The sequence below is a fragment of the Oncorhynchus mykiss genome, chromosome 3 (genome assembly GCF_013265735.2).
Source record: "Oncorhynchus mykiss isolate Arlee chromosome 3, USDA_OmykA_1.1, whole genome shotgun sequence".
Lineage (NCBI taxonomy): Eukaryota > Metazoa > Chordata > Actinopteri > Salmoniformes > Salmonidae > Oncorhynchus > Oncorhynchus mykiss.
Window position 1 is genome coordinate 42,339,910 of NC_048567.1, and position 25,214 is coordinate 42,365,123.

The window sequence follows — 25,214 nt, forward strand, 5'->3', positions numbered from 1 at the left end:
TGAAGCGAGTTAGAGAAATAACTCCTTACCTACTACAGTTCGTTGATAAACTTTTGGCTGACGAGGGACCCTTTTTACAAGTGACAAAAGCTGCTGTTCAATACTTTCAAGGTCATCGAACCAAGGGACAGAAAGAGCATAGGAGGGGAAACGAGCTATTATTTGGAGCTCTAATATGTCTGCATTCCTTGTACCAATACAGAATGGTACAATTCTGTTCTGTTTCAAAGCAACAGCAGCACCTCCAACATCATCTTGAGATCTGCCACCACTCAGCAGTATCAGTATCTGAGGGATGCCTTCTTGGCCTCTGCTTCCAGAGGAGGAAGTAAAGACGTTGTCCTTTACATATTGGAGGGCTGCCCCAGTGTTGAGTGGTCTACCCCCTTTGTGCTTCAGGCTTCGAATAGAACGTAGAACACTTTGTTTTTCTGGATGTGTGTTCAGTAAGAAATGGGCCTCTGGATTTCGGCTGTACTGGACCACAGAAACTCGATCTTTGTTCTCTCCAACATTGACGTTTTCCACTACTCTTTGAACAAAGCCAAGCATGGCTGGAAATCCACTCCTAGTATCATCAGATCCATCCAAAAGGAACACTATGTCTCTCTGTGCAGCATCTAATTCAACAAAAGAGAACATTGAATGACCTATTTAATAATAATTTAATAATAAAACCATGACAGATACCAGGCCAGGCAGATATACATGCACAAGGACGGCATATCAATAGAATGTAGTAAACACATTGTCAGAAATATTATCCATTATATATATTTGAACTACGATGACTTTCAGGTCATTACATAAGCTCTATAAATATTGCCAAGCCTTATAACCATGTTCATCAATGCAACAATACAAAGAAATAGGATGTGAAATTAAAGGGATTTAAAAAGGTCTCAAATGACAAAATATTTAAGAAAGTTTGTAGAGCGAGATTTTCAGTTTTAGGAAAAATATGTCAAGATGTGAAATCAAACACTCCTTCCATGAAGGAAGACGAAGATTGTATGCTTAAGACAGCGGAGAATCTAAACTAGTGTAAATCAACTAGACAATGATATACTGTATAATTGGTTCAAGAGAGAGCTTAAACAGAAAGGACCAGAAAAGCACAGTTTCCTGATTTTAAACAATCAAGAAAAGCATGATGTTTCTGGAATGTGGAACAAGAAAGCAGAGATTTGGAATTTGTATGCCAATAGAAATGTCTTTGCAAAACAGAAACCCTCCCAGCACCATCTCTGATGTTGTGTTTGCATAATTATGAGTAGGTGTATATTGGACAAATTGGACAAAGGCAAGGATCTCCGGCTTTATGGACAAAAGTTCACCAAAGACGGGTAGGTTGAAAATAAATCTGGAAGAGTAGGCAATGCATCGAAGCTCCTCTTGCCTTACATGTTTCATCCCAATGGCAAAAGAAAGAACCCCAAGATGTTTCAGATCAGATGCAGCAGCTGTGAAGTCATCATTAGACTCTCCAACAGTTAACTAAAACAAAATCTGGGGAACCTCTTCCAGATGCTGACTCCCGGACGAGGCAGTGAAAACACTGTCCTTAACAAACTGAAGAGCTGCTCCAGTGTTGCGGGGTCTTCCTCCTTTATGCCTTAGGCTTCTAACAGCACAGATGACAGCCCTTTTGGTTTTGTGAGCTTTAAGGCGGAAGTATTCCAGAGCATCGTCACTGTATTGCACAACAGGAACTCAAACATTGTCCCCATCAATGTCAAGTTCATTGGCCATTCTTCGTATAAACTCTCTAATGGCAGGCAATCCATTTCTGGAGTCATCTGAACTGTCAAGGAGAAACACTATATCCCTTTTGATGTTCTCTGTATCAAGTAGGTAGTGAAGATAGATAAAAATGGAATACATTGACTAAGAAATATATTATAGAAAAGGCCTGTAGGCCGTCATTGTAAGTAAAATTTTGTTCTTAACGGACTTCTCTAGTTAAATAAAGGTTTTAAAAAAATTAAAAGGCATGTAAATGTTTAAAAAAATTAAATATTGTTAGGAATGTTTGAAGCTGAATTTGAACACCAGGCATATCAGTGGAAAAATATCACTGACAGAAGAAATTACTGCAAAATTACAGTTGTGGTTGGTTGTCTGTCTCAATACACATTCACATGCATATTTGCAAGGGTGTATGATAATCTGGAGTAGTGTATGCAGGTTTTGGGAGCACTAAACCACTGTTCTGAAAGGCATCATTACAAGCAGAACAACAAGGAATAATCTTTTCAAAAGAAGTTGGGATAGTTTCTCCATACATGGTTGAGGTAAGAGATAAAGAGAGAGAACAGAGTGAAATGGGGGGAAATTGTTTTGGTTTAATAGAATAAAAAGCCAAAAAATACTCTGAATGAAGACATTTTAAAATTCTATTTTTTCAATCATGCAACCAAATACTAGCATCTTTCACCAAAATGCATAACATGTATCGACATAGCAGGAAATACTCTACTGAGACTATGTTTACCAAATGCTTAGGTATCTATGTATTTACAATGCTTCAACTTCAGCATTGTTCCAAAGATAAAGAATATGGTATATATATTGTATTTAGCATACTCAGATCCAAGCTGAAGTTCTTACCTACTAAATCAGGAATCCCAGGTGTCACATCAGGAATCCCAGGAGCTACTGATTCTTCGGTGTCTTTCGACAGGCTTTTAAGCGCAGCAACAAGCTGTGGCTGGATTGTGGGCAGCTCAGAGAACTCGGTGACCTGGTATGTGAAACCAGGTTGGAAGGAAATCATTTCCAATTCACGGACATTGGCGTCCCCAACTCCGACCCCCAATGACACAATTTCCAGATCTTTAAGAGCTACAGCAGGACCCTTAACATCATCTCTGGATTTCTTGCTAGTCAAAAGGATCAGAATCTGGGGCACACCTTCCAGTCGTCTACTGCCAGAGGAGGCTGTAAAGACACGGTGTCTTACAAACTGGAGAGCTGCCCCAGTGTTTAGGCTCCTTCCACCCTTGTGCCTCATTTTACTTATGGCATTAATAATGGCATCCTTTGTTTTGTGAGAGTTTAGATAGAAATGGGCCTCTGGTTTGTCAGCGTACTGAACCACTGAAACTCTGTCTCTGTTCTCCTCCACAGATAGTTTACCCACTATACTTTGAATAAAATCTCGCACTGCTGGGAATCCACTCCTTGTGCCATCAGAACCATCCAGCAGGAATACAATATCTCTTTTCACAGCATCAGTATGAACTGAGATAGCATAAGCATGAACCGAGGCTAAGACACAACAAACAAGGCATGTTTAGAAGAAAAATACATCACAGCACAAAGAGCATCATCAACACAGAACATGACAAAAACTTTTGCTTACCTTGGTCCAGAATGACCTTCAGCTCTTCCTTGGGAAGGCTCACATAGCTATTGAGCCTTTGTTGTACCATATTGAGCTGGCTGAATTCCTTCACATTGAAAGCAAAGGATGGGTTGTGAGAAATGGCCTCGATTTGCTTAGGGTCTGCATCCTTGACACCAACGCCAAACGGTACCACTCCATCGGTCTTTAAAGCGCTAGCAGATTCCTTCACACTATCATTTGACTTGCCTCCGGTCAAAACGATCAAAAACTGGGGGACATTTTGGGCCGCACGGCTACCATGAACCGGAGACAGGATAGTGTCCTTCATGAATTTCAAGGCCATTCCGGTGTTTAGACTCCTTCCACCGGCCAGTCTTAGATCATTAACAGCCCTTAACACTTCAGCCTTATCCTTATATGTATTCAGGTAGAAGTTGGGAGCTGGCCTCTCACTATGTTGGACAACTGAAATCCGTACTCTATCTTGTCCAATATCAAGAGGCTCAATGACTTTGATGATAAAGTCCCGGATGTAGGGGAAATCTGCTCGGACATTATCCGAGCCGTCAATCAGGAATGCAACATCCCTCTCGCCTCCAGCAACTGCTGTAAGAAAAGAGTCAATGGCATTACTTTTCAGTTTGTTCTATGTCTTTAATACAATTTTAAATGTTTAAATATTTAATATCAACTGTTAAATCCAAAATGTACTGATAAAAGCTCAAATACAACATAAAGCTTACCAGGTTCCTTGGTTATTTCGATGTCTGTTACTGAGATGTCGGTGTCACCGACCACAGCAATCAAAGGAGTCATGATCTGTTCAACAACACTTGGTAGGCTAGAAAATCTGCTTTCATGGTAAGCCAAGTTTGGGACGAAAGCGACCGTCTTCAAGTAGGCCTCATCTGCCTGGCCGGCACTGACTGTGAAGGTCAGTACACCCGCCACAGCCACTTTGTCTGCAATCTTTTTAACCTCATCCTGGGATGGGCCTCCAGTGATCAGGAGAAGAACCTGTTGGACACCCTGCCTCTTACGTGACCCAGTCGAGGCCTGGAACATGTTGGTAAGGGCATAATCCATAGCCGCTCCAGTGTTCAAAGCAGATCCTCCCATTAGCCTGAGCTGATCAACTCTAGCCAGCACATCTTGCTTTGTTTTGTGTGTGTTCAGGTAGAATTCGATCTTTGGGTTCTCTGCAAACTGCATAAGCCCAATGCGCACCCTGTCGGGCCGCACGTCCAGCAGGTTTACCACGCCGACAATGAAATCCCGCACATATGGAAGATTGGCACCCCCAATGTAGCTAGAGCCATCCACCATAAAGACGATGTCTCTGACTACTCGCTGGGTCTGCACTGTTGTAATTTCAACCACTGGGGAAAAAAACAGGGGAGGAAAAAACTATGATTACATCTATTCTAATATTCAAGTTACAACTATTAGATGTCAATGATTTTGAATAAAGCCCTAGGTGAGGGGAGTTCCTAACTAATCAGTGACCTTAATTGATCAATCAAATACAATGGAGGAGTGAAAAACTGCAGAATCTCGGCCCTCCATGGAATGAGTTTAACACCTGTGCCTTTTGGAGTCTTGGGGTAAGAAAATGCCACCGGACATGTGAGGTATACATTTTATGTAAGTAGCTAGTATGAATCCTAGTAACAATAGGAGAGGAGCATTACCTGGCTCTGTGGGTTCCTCAGTCACCACAACCCCAGATAGAGTGGAGAGGAGAGAGACAATCATCCTTGGGTTGCGAAGCAATATGCGGAAGTCCTTCAGCATGAACACCAAACTCTCATCAATGGCAATCTGCTTCAGCTCCTGCTCATTGGCAGTCTTAGAGCCAGCGGCCAGGGTCAGAACCCCCATGCGCTGCAGAGCCTCAGCAGCCTGCCCCACACTGTCACTGGACTGTTTACTGGTCATCAACAGCACCAGCTGGGGCACACCCTGCTGAATACGACTCCCCTTTTCACCCCTCAGCATGTTGGTCCTCACAAAGTCCAGGGCCACCCCGATGTTCACCACTTGTCCCGGTCTTGGCTTGAGTCTTCCCAGTGCCGCATTCAGGTCCTCCTTGGATCCATATGAGTTCAGGTCTATCTCAAGTCTGGCAGCGTTGCTGAACTGGGCCACACCTACTTGCACTTGGTCCGGTCCGATTGGCATGGTGTCAACAAACCTTTTGATAAACTCACGAAGAGAGTTGATGGTTGTGGCACCCATAGTGCTGTCAATGAGAAAAATGATGTCCCTTTTTCCCACTTCCAAGGCTAAAAGAGAAAATAAAATTACACATGTTAGAGAAAGCCCTGATAAAAGCTAACTATTATTAGCTAAATAAAGCTAATACAGCTATGATACTCCCTTAATAATGGTAGCCGAAGTACAGATGTGATTAATTAATTAATGCCATAGTTAACATGAATGGCACACAAAAATGGATTGTAGAATTCATACTGTATTAATAAACATCTGTGTAAACATAGCTGCACAGCATTCTGGGAATTACAGAATGGTACCATTTTGGAGGTGTTCTAGATTAATTTTATGGTGTGCTACCAGTGGTGTAAAGTACTTAAGTAAAACTTATTTGAAGTCGTTTTTTTGAGATATCTGTACTTTACTATTCATATTTTTGGCAAATTTAATTTCAATACAGTCCTAAAGAAAATAATGTACTTTTTATGCAATAACATTTTCCTTGACACCCAAAAGTACTCGTTAAATATCAAATGGTTAGTACGACAGGAAAATTGTCCAATTCCCTCACTTACCAAAATAAAATCCCTGGTCATCCCTACTGCCTCTGATCTGGTGGACTCACTAAACAAAAATGCTTGTTTGTAAATTAAATCTGAGTGTTTTTTATTTTATTTACCTTTATTTAACTAGGCAAGTTAAGAAAAAATTCTTATTTTCAATGATGGCCTAGGAACAGTGGTTAACTGCCTGTTCAGGGGCAGAATGACAGATTTGTACCTTGTCAGCTCGGGGGTTTGAACTTGCAACCTTCCGGTTACTAGTCCAACACTCTAACCACTAGGCTACCCTGTTGGAGTGTGCTCCTGGCTATCCGTAAATGTAAAAAATAAAATAATAATAATAATAATAATAATAATAATAATAATAATAATAATAATAATAATAATAAAAAATAAAAAAACAATAATAAAAAAATATTAGAAATTATTTATACTTTTACTTTTGAAACTTAAGGACATTTTAGCAATTACATTTACTTTTAAAACTTAAGTATATTTAAAACCAAATATTTTTAGACTTTTAGTCAAGTAGTATTTTACTGGGTGACGTTCACTTTTACTTGAGTCATTTTCTATTAAGGTATCTTAACTTTTACTAAAGTATGACAATTGGGTACTTTTTCCACCAGTGTATGAAACTAGTTTAGGAGAAGAGTGTAATTGTGTAATACTAATAAAATTGTATTTCTTCACAGGAAGAGGTGAAAATATTTGCAGTAGATCTGTACTTTCGCAAAAGTTTTTTAATATTGACTGTACTACAATGACTCTGTTTACCAAATCTTCATTGAGAGCATTTACCATTTTTTTGTAATGTTTGTTGGTTTGGCAATGCCACCGTCAGACAGAAAAATATGCTGAGATTCAAACAGACAGGCTTGGATGAGGTCAGGCTCCCCATCAAGGCTCACAAAATAATTTTAGACCCAACTCCCCTGTACCTGGACTGAACTACTCCATTCTGGGTGTAGGTATAGGGCCCCCCCCCCCCCCCCCCCAGCAGGAAAAACAGAATTACACAATAATTTTTGTCAGGTGTCATATCTCTCCTAAAGAGCTCGGGCTAATGTTCCTATCCACCCAGTAAGGCCATCAGGGAAGTCTCTTTCATTGGTATACAATATACTGTATGTAACTGTTATGAATTTTGTATTGCCAATTTGTTCTCTACAGTATGTTAACACCACGTTTAACATGTACATGATACTGCAACAACATTTCCCCATGAGGACAATAAAGTCAGTAAAGTAAAGATCTAGTTAACCGTATACGCGGACATCTACTGTATATCCAAGTGGGACAGCAAGCTTATCTAACCAGCTACAGTAACTAAACTATACCAAACCTACGTTATCATGTTGCTCTTTTGTAGGTCAGCTAGTTTGATTACACATGATCTAAATAGCCAAATTGGCTAAACTGCGGTATTTCAGTATTCAGTTAAAACTACGTTTTGTAATGCTTGTGCACTTGTTAGGTTTGTTTTTTATTATCAATCTGGCTTAAGTTAGAAAATAAATCAGGATGCTAACCTATCTGTTTTTTGTCATACATTTCATTACAATGCATTGTCCTATTTGTGAAATGTTATCTACCACTATTTCAATATAAAAATGTGATTAATATATTCAATTGAGATAAATAAGGAGTGTACCCTCAAACCCCACATTTCAAGCACCTGCTGTCTCACAGTTACATATATAGGGCAGCCCCCAAAATTACTCTTCTTATCTATCAACAGTCTATGCAAAAAGTTTGATTGTCTTCTCAGGAATTCAGCCTTCTCTGTGTTGATCTTACCAACCCCCTTTTTCTCACCTCTGAGAAGCTACATTCTGTAGGTTTGATATCTGATTGGAGATTAACTTTACAGTAATGCTATTGGTCAACAACTCAGATTTTGAATCCAAACAACTCAGATGATTGTAAAAGGCTCTTAAATTAATTACGATTCTTTTTGTTTTTCTTTCTTTCCTCCAATGAACTATTGGCCATGGCACAAGACATGGTTTCTTTGTCTCTCTTTGTCTCTTTCTCTGATAATGCTTGGAATAATGCCTTGTGCAGAGCCTTGCAAAAGTATTCAGCACCCTTGGAATTTTCCTATTTTGTTGCCTTACAACCTGGAATTAAAATATATTTTAGGGGGGGTTGTATCAAAACTTGAGTGTGCATAACTATTCACCCCCCCCCAAAAAAGTAAATACTTTGTAGAGCCACATTTTGCAGCAAGTACAGGTACAAGTCTCTCGGGGTATGTCTCTATAGGCTTGGCACATCTAGCCACTGGGGTTTATGCACATTTTTCAAGGCAAAGCTGCTCCAGCTCCTTCAAGTTGGATGGGTTCCGCTGGTGTACAGCGATCTTTAAATCATACCACACATTCTCAATTGGATTGAGGTCTGGGCTTTGACTAGGCCATTCCAAGACATTTAAATGTTTCCCCTTAAACCACTCGAGTGTTGCTTTAGCAGTATGCTTAGGGTCATTGTCCTGCTGGAAGGTGAACCTCCTTCCCAGTCTCAAATCTCTGGAAGACTGAAACAGGTTTCCCTCACGAAATTCCCTGTATTTAGCACCATCCATCATTCCTTCAATTCTGACTAGTTTCCCAGTCCCTGCCGATGAAAAACATCCACACAGCATGATGCTGCCACCAACATCCTTCACTGTGGAGATGGTTTTCTCGGGGTGATGAGAGGTGTTGGGTTTGCACCAGACATAGCATTTTCCTTGATGGCCAAACAGCTACATTTAGGTCTCATCTGACCAGAGTACATTCTTCCGTATGTGAATCCACTCATTTTGCAAAGTAATTAAATACATTTGGACTTAGAATTCCACTCTCAGACATTTCTTTATTGCCTATTACTGTAACTTAACTATGGTGTTCTTGCAAATTGCTATTTATCTTATGGAGTTGGATAATTAATTTAATTGGTTAATTGCATAGTCTTATTACGATTCATATGTGAGGCATTTATAATAATGTCTACATATTGGGTCTTTAAATTACTATTTGTTGTGTTGCCATTTGTGGCCTTGAGCAAAGCATAAGCAACGGGTAGCTAATGCTCTAAGGCTAACCCTGTGGTGTGTCAGGGGGTTGGGTACTGCGTATACACGTTTCCATTTTACGAATTAACAAACTTAAAAGCTATTCTAAGGGAATTTTTCTTGAATAATGTTGAATAAAGTGTTATTGCAATGCTTATACAGGTAAGGTGTCATGACAGCATTACGTATACCCCCTTCAAGAATATCAAGGCCAAGATAATCATTAAGGACCTCAGCCACCCGAGCCACGGTCTGTTCACCCTGCTACCATCTAGAAGGCGGAGATTGTACATATGCATCACAGCTGGGCCCGAGCGTCTGATAAACAGTCATCACTAGCTTGCCTCCACCCAGTACCCTGCCCTGAACCGTAGACACTGTCACTAGCTGAGGATGCAACCAATGCACTTTGATTTGATTTCATGTAAAGTGTTAGCAATTTATTATTCTTAAAGTACCTAAAGTATGCAATCAGCTACAACACACACAAAATAAAAATGTTCCATGAACCCTCAACCCACTCCCACCTTGCATGGAAGTTACCTACCTTCTGTGAATTCATTCAGAACGACAATGGTACCCTGGGCCACCCCGTTAACGTATGGTAGCAGCTGGTCACCCATGCTTGCCACTGCCCTGAAATCGGGGGCCGACAGAACAAAGCTCTTGTCTGTGGCGATAGTCTCCAGCTCGGCGGTGGCCGTGCCGCCGACCACTACGCCAAACGTGATAACACTTGCTGCCTTAAGAGCCCGGTCACCCGCACTGAAATCGTCATTGGACGGTCCAGCACTGATAACCACCAGAGCTTGGGGCACCCCCTCCTCTGCCCTGCCCCCTGATGCCGGACTCAACAGGCTCTCAGCGACTTTCTCCAAGGCGGCTCCAAGGTTAGCCTCATTGTTGCCTGTGAACTGAATGGCCTTCACTGCATCCAGGACATCGGCTTTGTTCTCATAGGTATTTAGAAAGAACTGAACCTCGGGGTCCGCGCTGTACAGAGCCACGGCCACCCGAATTGTGTCCCTGCCCACATCAAGGCCCTCAATGACTTTCATGGCCAAATCGCGCACACGGGGGAAGTTGGCCGCTCCAACATTCTCAGATCCGTCAATTAAGAGTACAAGGTCAGCTGACTCTTGTGCTTAAAAGGGAGAGATAAAACAGGGAAAAAAATGCAACGTGAAAGCATTAAAACAGAGAAAGAGGGAGAAGGATAATGTGCTGGTACATCATTGAATGTAACATTCATGGTGAACACAATCAATCATTAAAAAACATCACAAAAGCACCTTATACTGCATGTAGGCTGAACCAAGGAGTTGTTGACCTTAAGTGATAATGGTTGCAAATTAGTCTGAGGATGACCCCCCTAGCTTGCTATATAATACCCCATTAATGTATTTTTTTGCAAAATACATTGTTTATGATCATTTCCCAAAATGTTTAGGGCAGTGCGACATCAACAGAACATTACAAAATAGCTTTGAAGCACTGTACTCATTATACACTCATAATACTCATAATTTCATAATACTGTCAAAGGGGTCCGTTTCTCCTTTTTATCTGTCTTATATCAGCTTGGGTTCTGTGATAATGCACCAAAAATGACCTCCTTCAACTCCATTGAGTTCAGCTACCCCATGCAGACTCATGTTACAGACCTCAGATATACTGGGTACCAGTCATGACCCTGTGGCCCATCCTCGATGTTTAAGAGCCTCTACCGTTAATCAAGAGAATAAATAACTATTCTATAACATTTGATTGTGCATTGTGCCAAGCTGTTACATGTTACTTGCTCAGTTGATATCACACTAAATTTGCCCTGTCAATATTATACTGGATTAAAACTAGGCTCTGCTGCAAGTCAAGGATGAGTCCAGGACAGGTTCATTACTGTTCCAAGTGTAGAATATTATGCACATATTTTACACAGTTATGAAGACAGTAACTGATAAAACATAGCCTAAACACACACAACAACAACAAAAAACAAGACACACAAGCAGTGGGTGGATGGTCAGCCATTGTTAAAAGCTGCTCTCCGTGATTTGGGAGGCCATTTGTCACTGCTCTTCATTCACTTGACCTTTTCAAAGGTATACGCCATTAGGGCATAATATATGGAGATTTGTTCTCAATGAGGCAAAAGCAGCTATGTGATTTCTGTAGAGAAAAGATCGTGGACTGAAGGTGTTCTAAATGTCTATGTGTGTTAGATGATAGAGAGAAAAAGAGAGAGAGAGCGACAAAGAAAGAGATTATTGAAGTTAATACCCTGTTACTGTATAATGTGAATAGATTATTGTCCGCCTGTAACAGTCTACCACGAATGTTGAATTGTTTGAAGATCCTACTTGTAACTTTTACATAGTCAATGCTGTTGTAGCGAACTAAAATGTCAAACTAACAGTAATTTGTCTTTACCATATAAAAAAGGCACTGGGTATTCCAAATGACTGAGATGGCCTGTTCTCAGTTCATGCACAAGCTTTATAAATTGGTTGATCTGGCTTGTAAGAGGTATAGCAGCCACCAGTGCCATCAAAAGCCCTCTTCTGAAAAGTATTAGCAGTGTCAATCACATGCAAACCTGGGTGGTGATCTTAAAGTATTACCGGCAAATTAAACGTGATGAGAAACAGTGATGTTAATGGGTGCCGGACGGTGGAATGAGGGTTATCGTGTTAAATACCCCTTAATCCTGTTAATAAAGGACTCCATCCAGATATGGCCAAACATTCGCAGCTGCTTTCTTTTTTAATGATAATGTAGGCATTAGTATGGTAGTGACACAAGCCACTTGTTGGTACATGTCACATCTCGAGGCACTCCTTTGGCTTCGACAACCACAGGGGCATCCCCGGCCTGGGTCACTGCGCCGCACAAGCACACCACCACTAACTCTTGGATTACCCCCCGCAGGGCCAGGAAAGAGTCTACGCTGAACACGTGTGTGTCCTGCAGTGCACTAGCCATCTCCCTGAGTTCCCAGTCCACCGTGTCCTGCACCCCCACCGCAAACACCTTCACACGGGCCAGCCACAGTACCTGCATCTTGGGAGCGACCGTCTGTCCGTGCGGGCCCGTGCAGGTGTCGCCTCCCCAGTAGGCTATGGCCTGGATGTGGGCCAAGGCCCCCAGTGGAGATGGGTACATGATCGGCTGGAACTCGGTTTTGCGGCGAACCACTGTACTGGACGAGGGCAAACCGCCACCCTCATGCAGAGCTTTAACAACACTTTACAGAAACTGTCGGACGTACTGAAAGTTCTCTTGTCCCATGATCCAGGACGAATCCACTAGAAAGTAGATATCGGCGGCCAGCCCTTGTGCGCAATCTTCAAAAGAAGAAACCCGGTTTTGAGGACTCTCAACGAGCTGTGAAAGAGGCCAAGTCCAGTGGTATGACTGCAATCACGACCCTGTTAATGTACCATGTAAAATAGGCTATGAACTGGTGCTAAAATATTAAGGCAGTACACCTTAGCTCACCTCACCTACCAGAAGGCTATCATAAATGAGACGGAACTGCGAGGCCAGGGATCCAAAACATGACACAGGACTCTAAGGCTGCAGTGACTCCTGAGTAGACCTCATGTTGAGCTTTTCTCATTCACACCATGAGAAAAGCTCAACATGAGGTCTACTCAGGAATCACTCTACCTTTGACCTCCTGCAGGGAAGCTTTGACTTTGTACCCAAACGTTTCTTGTTTCAAGAAAGGGGGAACCTCAACCCATACATATCAATCCAACTCCAGTTTAAAAGCAGTGCTCAGAAATATCATCGTCATTCCTCATTTTTTCTTAAATGTCTAACATTTTGGCCAATTGACTAATTTGTGCTGAAAATAACAAGAACCATCCTCAACAGCACTTGCACAGATCCACCGATTTATCCATAACCTGAATAGTCACAGTTACAAATGAGACTTCCAGGTGCTACTAAGATCAATGGGTATGTGAAGTGATAGGGGCCTAAGACAGGGCAACACGGAGAATAGAAACCTAGCCAAGCTTACCTTCCTCTTGAGCGTCAAGTTTGGGCAGCAGTCCTGCAAAAAGTACGCCCAGAAGAGCGCACAGCGCTAACATCCGGTGTTTCCTCATCTTCTTCCCAACACCAAAAGTAACACCTGCAAATGAAATAGAACAGGAAGTGTCATGGAAGGTTGGTGTTCTTTTCAGCATCAAAGCAGGTAACAGTCTCTATGGCAGGTATAATTGAAAAAAAAAAGTAGGTAGTAAAGGTAAATAGTAGGTAAATAGTAGGTAAAGTAATAGAAGACTTGAATGTTGCATTTTTGTGAAGTAGTCCTAAGTGTGTCAGTTTCCCTTTAACATTACCATCATCAATGCTTTATAATCCGAGTATTAATTATTTAAGTACAATACAACATAATAATCCATCAACATCGTAAAATGAGCAAATATTTCACAATAGAAAAACTTACAAGACTGAGTTTTCGTCATTCTGACAGGGACATTATGAAGCTCTGTGAATACCTAGCGAAACCCTACATTAAGTTGTTGATTTTGGTTGCCTCCCTGTTCCACGGTCATCACACGGTGAAAGCAAATACCTAATGTCAACAACATATTTACAGTTATGTTTTACTCTTCAACACACCATTGGAGAAAAAAATACCTCATACTACCATCACATGGAACTATATGTAGAAATATGGGATCCACTGCTACCACAACGTCAGCTTGGACTAGCCAATCCTGCAAAGCTGTCTAAGAAAGGGGTTTTCAATGCATTTCTCCCTTATCCACATCAACAACAGGCACTTGCCAGCAAACACCTCCAGTTATGGGTTCAAAACAACAGCCACACTCCGGTTAGTTTATGTCTCTCTTAGAGTGCTATCATTGGTGGCTCATTTCTGTCTGTCCAAATAAGTAGCAGCGTAGGTGATATTGAGCTCGAACTGGAGCTAGAACTTGGACTTGTAGAGCCTAATGGCATGATCAAAACCACCTATTCAAACAGCCAGTCTACATTGCTAATTATCTACTGTTGGCGAGGAGCATATTTTCCATCTTATAAAAGTTGTGTTCTTAGGAAGGTTGTTGGACTGGAGAGTCCAGTTTCACGGTGAGGTTTGTGTGTTCTATATTTAGTCCAGCTTCCCCTTATTGTGATGTTAAGTGTCGTCGAGGGAAATGAAAAAGTCCAGAGAAAGATCAAGCAGACAAACTTTGTTCCAATCAAATGTTCATAGGAAAGAGTGTGTGCAACAGTCGTGGATTGTTTTGCCAAAGTAAGATTAAGGCCAAACCCAGAGAGAGTTTCAAATAGACTACACAATAAAGCATTGTTCACATTGGCAGTTTGAAGTGACTCATCCCATTTTTTTGCAAACTCAAATAGAATTTCTTATTTTTCCTGCAGTCTGAACAGCCATAAAGCATATGGAATCGGATATTCCAAGCCACAATTCAAAACATGAACATTGGTTCCTACCCTGTCATAACTCCTACCTGGCTTTTTCATCTGTTGTCATGCCAAACAACGCCAACCATAGAATTTGAATAATCATTCTATACTATGATTCCTATATCGCAAATCAAATCACAATACGATTTGTTGTCCATATCATGCAGCCCGACTAACAACCTAATAACTTTACCAGTATATGCAAACATTTGGTGGCACAGAAATAAAGGAAAAGTGGTATCTTCTTCTGGAGAATAAGTATGATTCATATAGGCCAAATGTAGGCTATACATAAAAAAAACATATATACACGTTTTATGTGTGCTCCTAACTTTTCTAAGTTAGGTGCACCAGTGCTACCAATTAAATGTTTAATTTAGAGCCCCGAAAACAGATATAGTATGCCATGACTGAAGGACATACGCCAAATTGGCTGAGCTCAGGAATTTATTGGATCTCTGAAAATGTTTACAAAAACAGTAATCAAATGCCTTGTACGCTGCTGACCAAGCTGAGATTCACAGTCTCAAACAAGTCGCACGCGCACGCACACACACACACACACACACACACACACACACACACACACACACACACACACACACACACACACACACACACACACACACACACACACACACACACACATACACACACACACACCAGTGCAGCATCACTAGATCCCCATAAAGTAGTGGGTAACTTGCCGGAGCACTTCCCCGTTAGGGTCCCATATTAGCACCATTTACACAGAGCTGCTGTTGTAGACCCATTAATGTACACAGAGTTCAAATGTAATAGTAAGCCTGCATAGATACTGTATGGTGGAAACCTTAGCACACCCAATAGGTATTCTAAACTATGGAATTTCTGTTGATAATGTCATGCTGCGGACATTTCTGTGCAGAAATAGCTAAATACGGCACCATGTGCTGACTTTGCTGTTTTCTGCGTGACACAATGCCCAACCTCAGCTCTCTTTCACTTTAAAATCCCACCGTAAACCCATATTTACAATTCCAACTGGCAACTGAGCTGTTCGGCAATGAGGAATTTTCTTGCATAGACAAATAAACACTGTCACCAAAGGAAAGGGGACAAAAAAATGTAATATCTTTGGCAGGCATACATGGCCCATGACTGGGAAGGTATCCACTATTAACATAATGATGAAGGTGAGCACAGTCATATGCCCATAGTTGAGCCCCAGGGGAGTTCATTTTACGATCTAAGTGCACTCACACAGTGCTCTGGCAGCTACTCCAGCCAAATCACAGCGGAGGGCAGCTCAATGACGCACAGATTATGGTGAGGAAAGTGTGTGTGATGATATAAAGAACTATTGAAAGTTAATGGAGAAGAACGAAAAATTGGGAAGTTACACACTAATGGGTAAAATTCAGGTACAGTATCATGGGCTCAAATGTGACATGTTTTCCTCACCCTCAGATCTATTCACATAGATAAGTAATTTAAAGAGTAACTTTCATTTTCACGTCAATTCTGGTCTTTATTTTGCCAGTTCATTGCAACAGCCTGGTCTTATAGAATATATGTAATATAGTAAATGTTTTTTATTATTATTATTTCTTTAAACCTTTATTTAACTCAGCAATGTAAATCTGGGATACTCACATTTGCATGACATGTTCCGTTTGGTATGGTTACATAAGAGAGAATGTTATTAATTTATTGGTCTCAGTGTATATATACTGAACAAAAATATGAATGCAATATGTAAAGTGTTGGTCTCATGTTTCATGAACTGAAATAAAAGATCCCAGAATTTTTCCATTCGAACAAAAAGCTTATTTCCAAAAAATGTGCTGCACAAATTTGTTTACGTCCCTGTTAATGAGCCTTTTTCCTTAATAATAATACATACATAATACACCTGACAGGTGTGACATATCAAGAAGCCAATTAAACAGCATGGTCATTACACAGGTGCACCTTGTGCTGGGGGCAATAAAAGGCCATTCTAAAATGTACAGCTTTGTCAAACAACACAATGCCACAGATGTCTCAAGTTTTAAGGGAGCGTGCAATTGGCATGCTGACTGCAGTAATATCCACCAGAATTGTTGGCAGAGAATTGAATATTTATTTCTCTACCATAAGCTGCCTCCAATGTCATTTTAGAAAATGATAGTACGTCAAACCGGCCTCACAACTGCATACCACGTGTGAACAACACCAGCCCAGCCACCTGGAAAGATGATGAACCTCAGGAGTATTTCTGTCTGTAACGAACGCCTTTTGTGGGGAAAAAATTGTCTGGGCCTGATTGACTGATTCAATTGACTGATTTCCTTATATGAACTATAACTCAGTAAAATTGTTGAAATTGTTGTATGTTGCAATTATATTTTTGTTCGGTATAGTAAATCTAACTCTTTTTGCCCTGAGCGTTTAAACTCTACCAATTGAAATTGTGATGTAGAGGCACCCTGAGAAGCCTCTACGACATCTCAAGGGAGGGGTTCGGTATAAAATACACTCCCTTCTAGATGTCCTGGATGGTACCATCTCAAGGCTTACTATAAAGCAGTTGACAGCGAGCCCTATTTTTTAAATTTTATTCAAGGCACACTTAACCAGAATGGCTACCACAGCATTATGCAGCGATTGCGACATTCAATCTGGTTGCACTCATTGGGACTATCATTTGTTTTTTAACAGGACAATGACCCAACAAACCTCCAGGCTGTGTAAGGGCTATTTGACCAAGAAGGAGAGTGATGGAGTGCTGCATCAGATGAGCTGGCCTCCACAATCACAATCACTAATTGAGATGGTTTGGGATGAGTTGGACCACAGAGTGAAGGAAAAGCAGCCAACAAGTGCTCAGCATATGTGGGAACTCCTTCAAGACTGTTGGAAAAGCATTCCTTGTGAACCTCGATGAGAGAATGCTAGGAGTGTGCAAAGCTGTCTTCCAGGCAAAGGGTGGCTACTTTGAAGGATCTCAAATCTAAAATACATTTTGATTTGTTTAGCACTTTTTTGGTTACTGCATGATTCCATATGTATTATTTCATAGTGTTTATGTCTTCACTATTATTATACAATGTAGAAAATGGTAAAAATAAAGAAAAACCCTGGAATGAGTAGGTGTGTCCAAACATTTGACATATACTTTATATACAGTGGACTGCGAAACTATTCACCCCCATTTTTCTTATTTTGTTGCCTTAAAATGTATTTTGGGGGGGTAGTATCATTCGATTTACATAAAATACCTACCATTTTGAGATGCAAAATATTTTTTATTGTGAAACAAACAAGACATAAGACAAAACAACTGCAAACTTGAGTGTGCATACCCCCACTTTGTAGAGCCACCTTTTGCAGCATTTACAGCTGCAAGTCTCTTGGGATATGTCTCTATAAGTTTGGCACATCTAGCCGCTGGAATTTTTGCCATTTCTTCAAAGCAAAACTGCTCCAGCTCATTCAAGTTAGATGGATTCTGCTGGTGTACAACAAACTTTAAGTCATACCACAGATTCTTCATTGGATTGAGGTCTGGGCTTTGACTGGGCCATTCCAAGACATTTAAACCACTTGATTGTTGCTTTAGCAGTATGCTTAGGGTCATTGTCCTGCTGGAAGGTGAACCTTCGTCCCAGTCTCAAATCTCTGGAAGACTGAAACAAGTTTCCCTCAAGAATTTCCCTGTATTTATCGCCATCCATCATTCCTTCAATTCTGACCAGTTTCCCAGTCCCTGCTGATGAAAAACATCCCCACAGCATGATTCTGCCACCACCATGCTTCAATGTGGGGATGGTATTCTCGGGGTGAGTTAAGGTGGGTTTGAGCCAGACCTAGCATTTTCCTTGATGTCCAAAAAGCTCAATTTTAGTCTCATCTGACCAAAGTACCTTCTTCCATATGTGTGGGGAGTCTCCCACATGCCTTTTGGCAAACACCAAACGTGTTAGCTTATTTTTTATTTTCAAGGAATACTTGTCCCTCCCCACGTTTTGACAACTGAATGGGAACTTGCCTGCCTGCACGCCCATTTGATCGATGCCAAGTACATTTGATTTACTGTACAACTAAGAGATATGCTAACTATAACAGTCATTCTAGTCCAGCAAAACTTGTAAGCGAAGTGACTCACGTTTCTTGCTAGCTAACCAAATGACACCTGCATCTCTAGCTGTAGCCACAGAAAAACAATATGGGGGGAAAAAGTCAGCCAGAAGCTAAAAAGCTAAAGATCCTCCCAGAAGCTAGCTAGCTAACATTAGCCTCTGTGTTTTTAGCTTGCTAAATAAGTGGCTACACGTCTAGATAAGCCAGCCTATTACTTAGCGACGTTATGACTGACTTGTGATAATTGCCATTGCTAGTTTGATTGTTTTGACATTCCCAGTCTTGGTTACATTCATCCAGTTTTGTCCAAAATATTGCGTAATTGAAACTGAAACACTGCATCCCAAATGGCTGTAAGAAGCAAAGAACCACAAAGAAATGTATTGGACCACAAAGAAATGTATTGGTGATTGACAGTGCATTCGTATTCGTATTCAGTATTCAGACCCCTTGACTTTTTCCACATTTTGTTATGTTACAGCCTTATTCTAAAACAGATTTTTTAAATCTCATCAATCTACACACAATACCCCAAAATGACAAAGCAAAAACAGGATTTTAGATTTTTTTTGCAAATGTAGATATTTTTTTTGACTGAAATATCACATTTACATAAGTATTCAGACCCTTTATTCAGTACTTTGTTGAAGCACCTTTGGCAGCGATATTAGCCTTGAGTCTTGGCACACCATTCTTCTCTGCAGATCCTTTCAAGCTCTCTCAGGTTGGATAGGAAGCGTCACTGCACAGCTATTTTCAGGTCTCTCCATAGATGTCCGATTGGGTTCAAGTCCGGGCTCTGGCTGGGCCACTCGTGGACATTCAGAGACTTCTGCATGGTCTTCGATGTATGCTTAGGGTCATTGTCCTATTGGAAGGTGAATCTTCACCCCAGTCTGAGGTCCTGAGTGCTTTGGAGCAGGTTTTCATCAAGGATCTTCCTGTACTTTGCTACGTTCATCTTTCCTTGATCCTGACTAGTCTCCCAGTCCCCACAAGCATGATGCAGCCACCACGTTGCTTCACCATAGGGAAGGTGCCAGGTTTTCTCCAGATGTGGTGCTTGGCATTCAGGCCAAAGAGTTAAATCTTTCATCAGACCAGAGAATATTGTTTCTCATAGTCTGAGAGTACTTCAGGTTACTTTTGTCAAACTGTCATGTGCCTTTTACTGAGGAGTGACTTCCGTCTGACCACTTTATCATTAGGCCTGATTGGTGGAGTGCTGCATAGATGGTTGTCCTTCTGGAAGGTTCTCCCATCTCCACAGAGGAACTCTGGAGCTGAACTACTTGACCCATATATATTCAAATAATGCATTAAATCTCATTGAATGCGATGTTATCACTTAGGCATCATGTCTCTGACGGTCATCTCTAGGCGTTTATATTGTGACACATATCTTCCCCCCCATTGTCACGGTCTTCCTCCTCTTCACTGAAGATGAGAGGCGAGAAGGATCGGAGGACCAAAATGCGGCGTGGTTTGTGTTCATCTTGATATTTAATAAAGAAACACTGAACACTGAAACACACTATACAAAAAACAATAAACAAAATAACAACCGTGAAGCTAATGAGAACTGTGCTGACACAAGCAATCAACATAGACAATCACCCACAAACAAACAGTGAAACCCAGGCTACCTAAGTATGATTCTCAATCAGAGACAACTAATGACACCTGCCTCTGATTGAGAACCATACTAGGCCGAAACATACAAATCCCAAAATCATAGAAAAACAAACATAGACTGCCCACCCCAACTCACGCCCTGACCATACTAAATAATGACAAGACAACGGAAATAAAGGTCAGAACATGACACCCATTTGAATACAATGTATTAACTTAAGTATCATGTCTGTGATGCCTATCTGTAGGTTTCAAGATTGTGACACTGATCTTCCCCATTAAATGCAATGTATTCACATGAACTTCATATTTCTTGAATAATATATTTTTGCAAACATATCAGATTGACGCTTTTCAATGATATCATGTTGGCCGACACTAAACAGATCCAATAAACAAAGACATTAAACACACAAACCCCATGCTCTCTTCTAGTGTGCAAACAATTGTGTGCATAGCATACCCACAAATTATGCTGTAACGTAGGGTTCACACATTAGCACTACACCAGCAGCTCCCCAAACATTATCTTACTGTATAGAACCTACAACTCTAAGAGGGAGCCCTGTCTTTCATCAATCCTCTCTGCTACAATGAGTCACGAGGTGTACTCTGCTTGCACAACAGAAAACTAAGAGATGAAAAGTTTCAGATAGAAATTGAAGGTCTAGAATTGATATTGCTATTTCCCCTATGAAATGTCTTCTTGTGTATCCATTTCTCAACGTTACCCTCAACTGTGCCAACTAAGAACATTTGAGGTGCGCTCAGTTTGGCTTGAACATTTTTTACGTTGCAGAACGGTTTGTACTGAACAACACATTTTCCCAATAAGTTCTTGTATGTTCTTAAACATTCTGAGGTGTGTTTGCACCTGTTTGGTGGGTATGGCAAGGTGTAGTTTGTTGCAATGAGTGACATATTTAAAGGACAGTGGCCTTGCTGACAGCATTCCCCAACCCATAACTCATCCCGTCCCCTCCCCGTTTTTTCAACTGGTCATTCAGTAGAACACCGTTACCATTCAATTGAACGTTCCAGAACATAAAAACGTACTGAACGCAGCCCTGATGTCTGTCCTCTTAATTAACCAATCTTAGGGCCATATTGGGCCACACTGGCCAAAACGCCCCTCCCACCGCCTGGAAGAATATGATAGGATCAATGATAAAGGTTAAAGAGGACAGGCGGACAGGCAGACAGGCGAACAGTCCTAATGCTTCAGGCTGGCTGCATTGTAAGTAGGTGATAATCACCAAAAAGGTTGATGTTCTTCGCACATTGTCAAAATCTGGGCCCTTATTCACAAAACGTCTCAGAGTAGGAGAGCTGATCTAGAACCAGTCATGCCTTTTAGAGAGCATCCTAGATCAACACTTTTACTCTGAGGTTTTTTGTGAATACGAGGCCTGTCATATGGCCTCTCAAGATTTTGTGATGACTGCAAGGCTTTATGAATTAAATGTTACAATGTAACTCCTTTCTACAGCACATTACTTATTTTTTCATTGGAATACATGTTATCATCTAATTGGTATTTTATTAGGATCCCCATTAGCTGTTGCAAAAGCAGCAACTACTTTTCCTGGGATCTACACAAAACATGACACAATTCAGAACATAATATTCATTTTTTTTTACTCGTCAGTGGTGCAGCGGTCTAAGGCACTGCATCTCAGAGCTTGAGGCGCCACTACAGACACCCTGGTTCGATTCTAGGCTGTATCACAACCGGCCGTGATTGGGAGTCCATAGGGCATCGCACAATTGGCCCAGCGTCGTCCGGGTTTGGCTGGTGTAGGCCTTCACTGTAAATAAGAATCTGTTATTAACTAACTTGCCTAGATAAATAAAGGTTACATCTAAAATAAATTAGACAAGAACAGCTCAAGTACAGAACTGCATCAATTTTAAAATGGCACAACAATATATAGTTCATCTAGACATTCATCATTCAAAAGAGTAATGGCATCAGTTGAGGTGAATCATGAAGTCGTGAAACTTGGCGCAAATGTTCATTCTGAAATAAATTACCTTGGGGACAACTCTTTCTGGTGGGCCTTATAAAATGACCGCAAAACCCCCCAAAGGTCTATGTGCTGCAGTGTCTAAAAAACAGAGACTTTGCTGGAGAGCATAGAGCAATAAAGCTTAGCTAGGCTGATTCACAAAACAACTCCTTCACTGCGAATTTTCCTAATGCTGCTCTGCTGGTGTCTTATGATAAGAGCTTCCCAAAAGGCCTGGCTGTGGGAGTACAACTGTGATGGGAGTACATTTTCTGGAGTGAAATGGGAAAGATTGAGCACACACAAAAATACTCATGTATAATTTCACTCTTGAGGGTGAGAGTAAAGGTTAATGATGCACACCCGGTTTTCCCTGACTCTGGATTTCATATTGAAGGACCAAACTCCCACAGTCCATCTGGCCGGGGGTGTGGAAAACGTTCTCTCGTCACACTTTCCACTCTCCCATTCGCTCCAGAGGGTGTGGTTTATAGCTGAGACCGAGCTGAAAACATCGCTACACTCAACCACCACCGATTGGTGGTGCTCAAACGCCAATGTAGGGACACACTTAGTACGCTGGAATCATAAGTCTATGTCGAGCCATTTCTATCACTCAGGAACATATTTATTTCAACAAACAGCTATTGGGGGCCACTTATGTTATGCTAAAAGCCCAAATGCTAAAAAGACAACATGCGCTTTAACATCAACAATTAAGGAACAAGTGACTCTGGGACACATTGACATGAGCTTCTTGAAGAACACACATTTCAGTCCATGCTGCTGTTTTGATGTGCCTGTAGAAAAGGTTAAGCCTTAAATGAAATCACAGGTGTCAAACGCATTCCTCGGCGGGCCGAGCGGCTGCAGGTTTTTGCTTCGCCCTTGAACTTGATTTATTACTTAAGGTCACTAATTAGTAAGGAACTCCCCATACCTGTTTGTCTAATTGAAAAGAAAAACCTGCAGACACTAGGGCCTCCATAGAATGAGTTTGACCCCCCTGCCTTAAATTAATGCTACATCAGAATTAATATAAAAACCTGTGCACCACATGTCTGTGGAGGAGAGCGCGACTGCACCACTTTGTGGAATGCAGTACCTTATATGTTCACAACTCTGGTCAGATAAATTATCTCCACTTGGAACTCACTTTGATGCTGGCAGAGTTTCCACAGTGAGCAAACTACCCTCACACCCCAACTCATTTAAAACAAGCACTCATGTATTTTAGATGCAGAAGTGCAGCTTTTTCTGATCCAGTAAAGATAGAGAGCAGACACACGCCTTGTCATCTCTTTGTACTGCTCTCCACATGTCCTGTGGCATTGCATCGCTAAAGCACTCCTACTTCCCCCCCACTGTAACTATGTCTCACCTCTAACTCTTCCACTCCTCTCGCCCTCTAAGTATAGGTATCACTCTGCCTTCAAATACTTGGTGTCTGATATTTATGAGCTTAAAGGTAACATGTCAGGAGAAAACTATGATTATGGGCTTGCATGCTCACATTTATGAGATGCCATACCATGGCCAGTTTCAGACACACACAAGTCAAATGTAATGCTTGAAAATATGCAAAGAAATGAGAACAAAAATAACATATCAAGTGTTCTTGATCCATTGTGCAAAAACTAGCAAAAACATGCTCTCACCAGTAAACAACAACTCCCAACTTTCACTACTTTCGAAAAGTAACTTTTAAAACAGTCCGAGAGAGTTTAACACTTACCCTGAGCTGAACTATCTTTATTCCACAGTCTTTGGTAAAACAAATTCTGCAAAATGACAAAGGCCTTTAGGTCATTATCCTGCAGGTATTTCCCCTCTGTGCAGCTGGCTTCTCCAGCTCCTCCCGAAGGAAGGCAGATGAGCGAGGTGGAGATGGGGAGGATAATCTGTTATTGGGAACAATGGCACACAATGAAACAAAGCACTCAGAGACAGACTGCCACACTCTCGATCGCTCTGCAGAGGATCTGTGGCTCTGACTAAGGCTGAGACGGGACAAACTCCCAAGCTTCTGGAGCACTGCCACTCCTCTTTTCCTCCTCCCACGTTCTCCAAAGAGGGGAAAAAGGGAAATATTGGGGGGGGGGGGGGGTCTTAAATAAAAACCAGATGCACAGCCCTGTTTGGTCTGGATGGAAGCAGTGGGGAATATGATGTCACAAACCTGGAGTGAGATTCTCTTCTCACCTCCCTCCTTCCGCTTCTTCATCCGTCTCTAAAGGACCCTTATTGAATAATCTGGCTAAACAGAGATCTGGATATTTGTTTCAAAAGGTAAAAACAACAACACATAAACAGAGTGAGAGTTATCACTCTTTACTCTGTTTTTGTTCGCGATGTCACAGTTGAGTAAAGTCTGCAAGCAGTTTCAGATAAGTAACTGGCATGTGGTGGTCAGTGGTAGAAAAAAATAATAAATCATTTAAAATTCCTTATATTAAGCAAACAAGATGGAACAATTTTCTAGGTTTTTATTTGTTTGTGATAGCCAGGGGTACACTCCAACAATCAGACATGATTTGCAAACAAAGCATTTGTTGTTTAGTGAGTCTGCCAGATCAGATCAGAGGCAGTAGGGATGACCAGGGATGTTCTCTTAAGTGCGTGAATTGGACCAATTTCCTGTCCTGCTAAGCATTCAAAATGTATGGAGTAAAAAGTACGTTATTTTCTTTAGGAATGTAGTGAAGTAAAAGTTTTCGAAAATGTGGTCGACCGGCTTGATTCGGTCTCGTAGTGTTTTTTTTACAATGCATAAAAGTAGAGACCCAGAGATAGAAAATGGTATACCAACCTACAGTTGAGGAACAATGGGAAAG

The 25,214-nt window shown here is 41.2% G+C and overlaps 1 protein-coding gene across 1 annotated transcript; it reads right to left on the minus strand.

Annotated features, from left to right (window-relative positions):
- On the minus strand, positions 1–24,359 carry LOC110519982 (collagen alpha-3(VI) chain). The gene is made up of 8 exons (XM_021596918.2): positions 24,116–24,359; positions 13,212–13,325; positions 9,732–10,328; positions 5,041–5,634; positions 4,093–4,728; positions 3,365–3,955; positions 2,611–3,270; positions 1–620 (listed from the first exon to the last, which is right to left on the minus strand). Exons 2-8 carry the CDS (start codon positions 13,297–13,299, stop codon positions 10–12), a joined length of 3,777 nt encoding a protein of 1,258 aa, XP_021452593.2. The 5' UTR covers positions 13,300–13,325; positions 24,116–24,359; the 3' UTR covers positions 1–9.
- Positions 24,360–25,214: the final 855 nt, after the last annotated feature.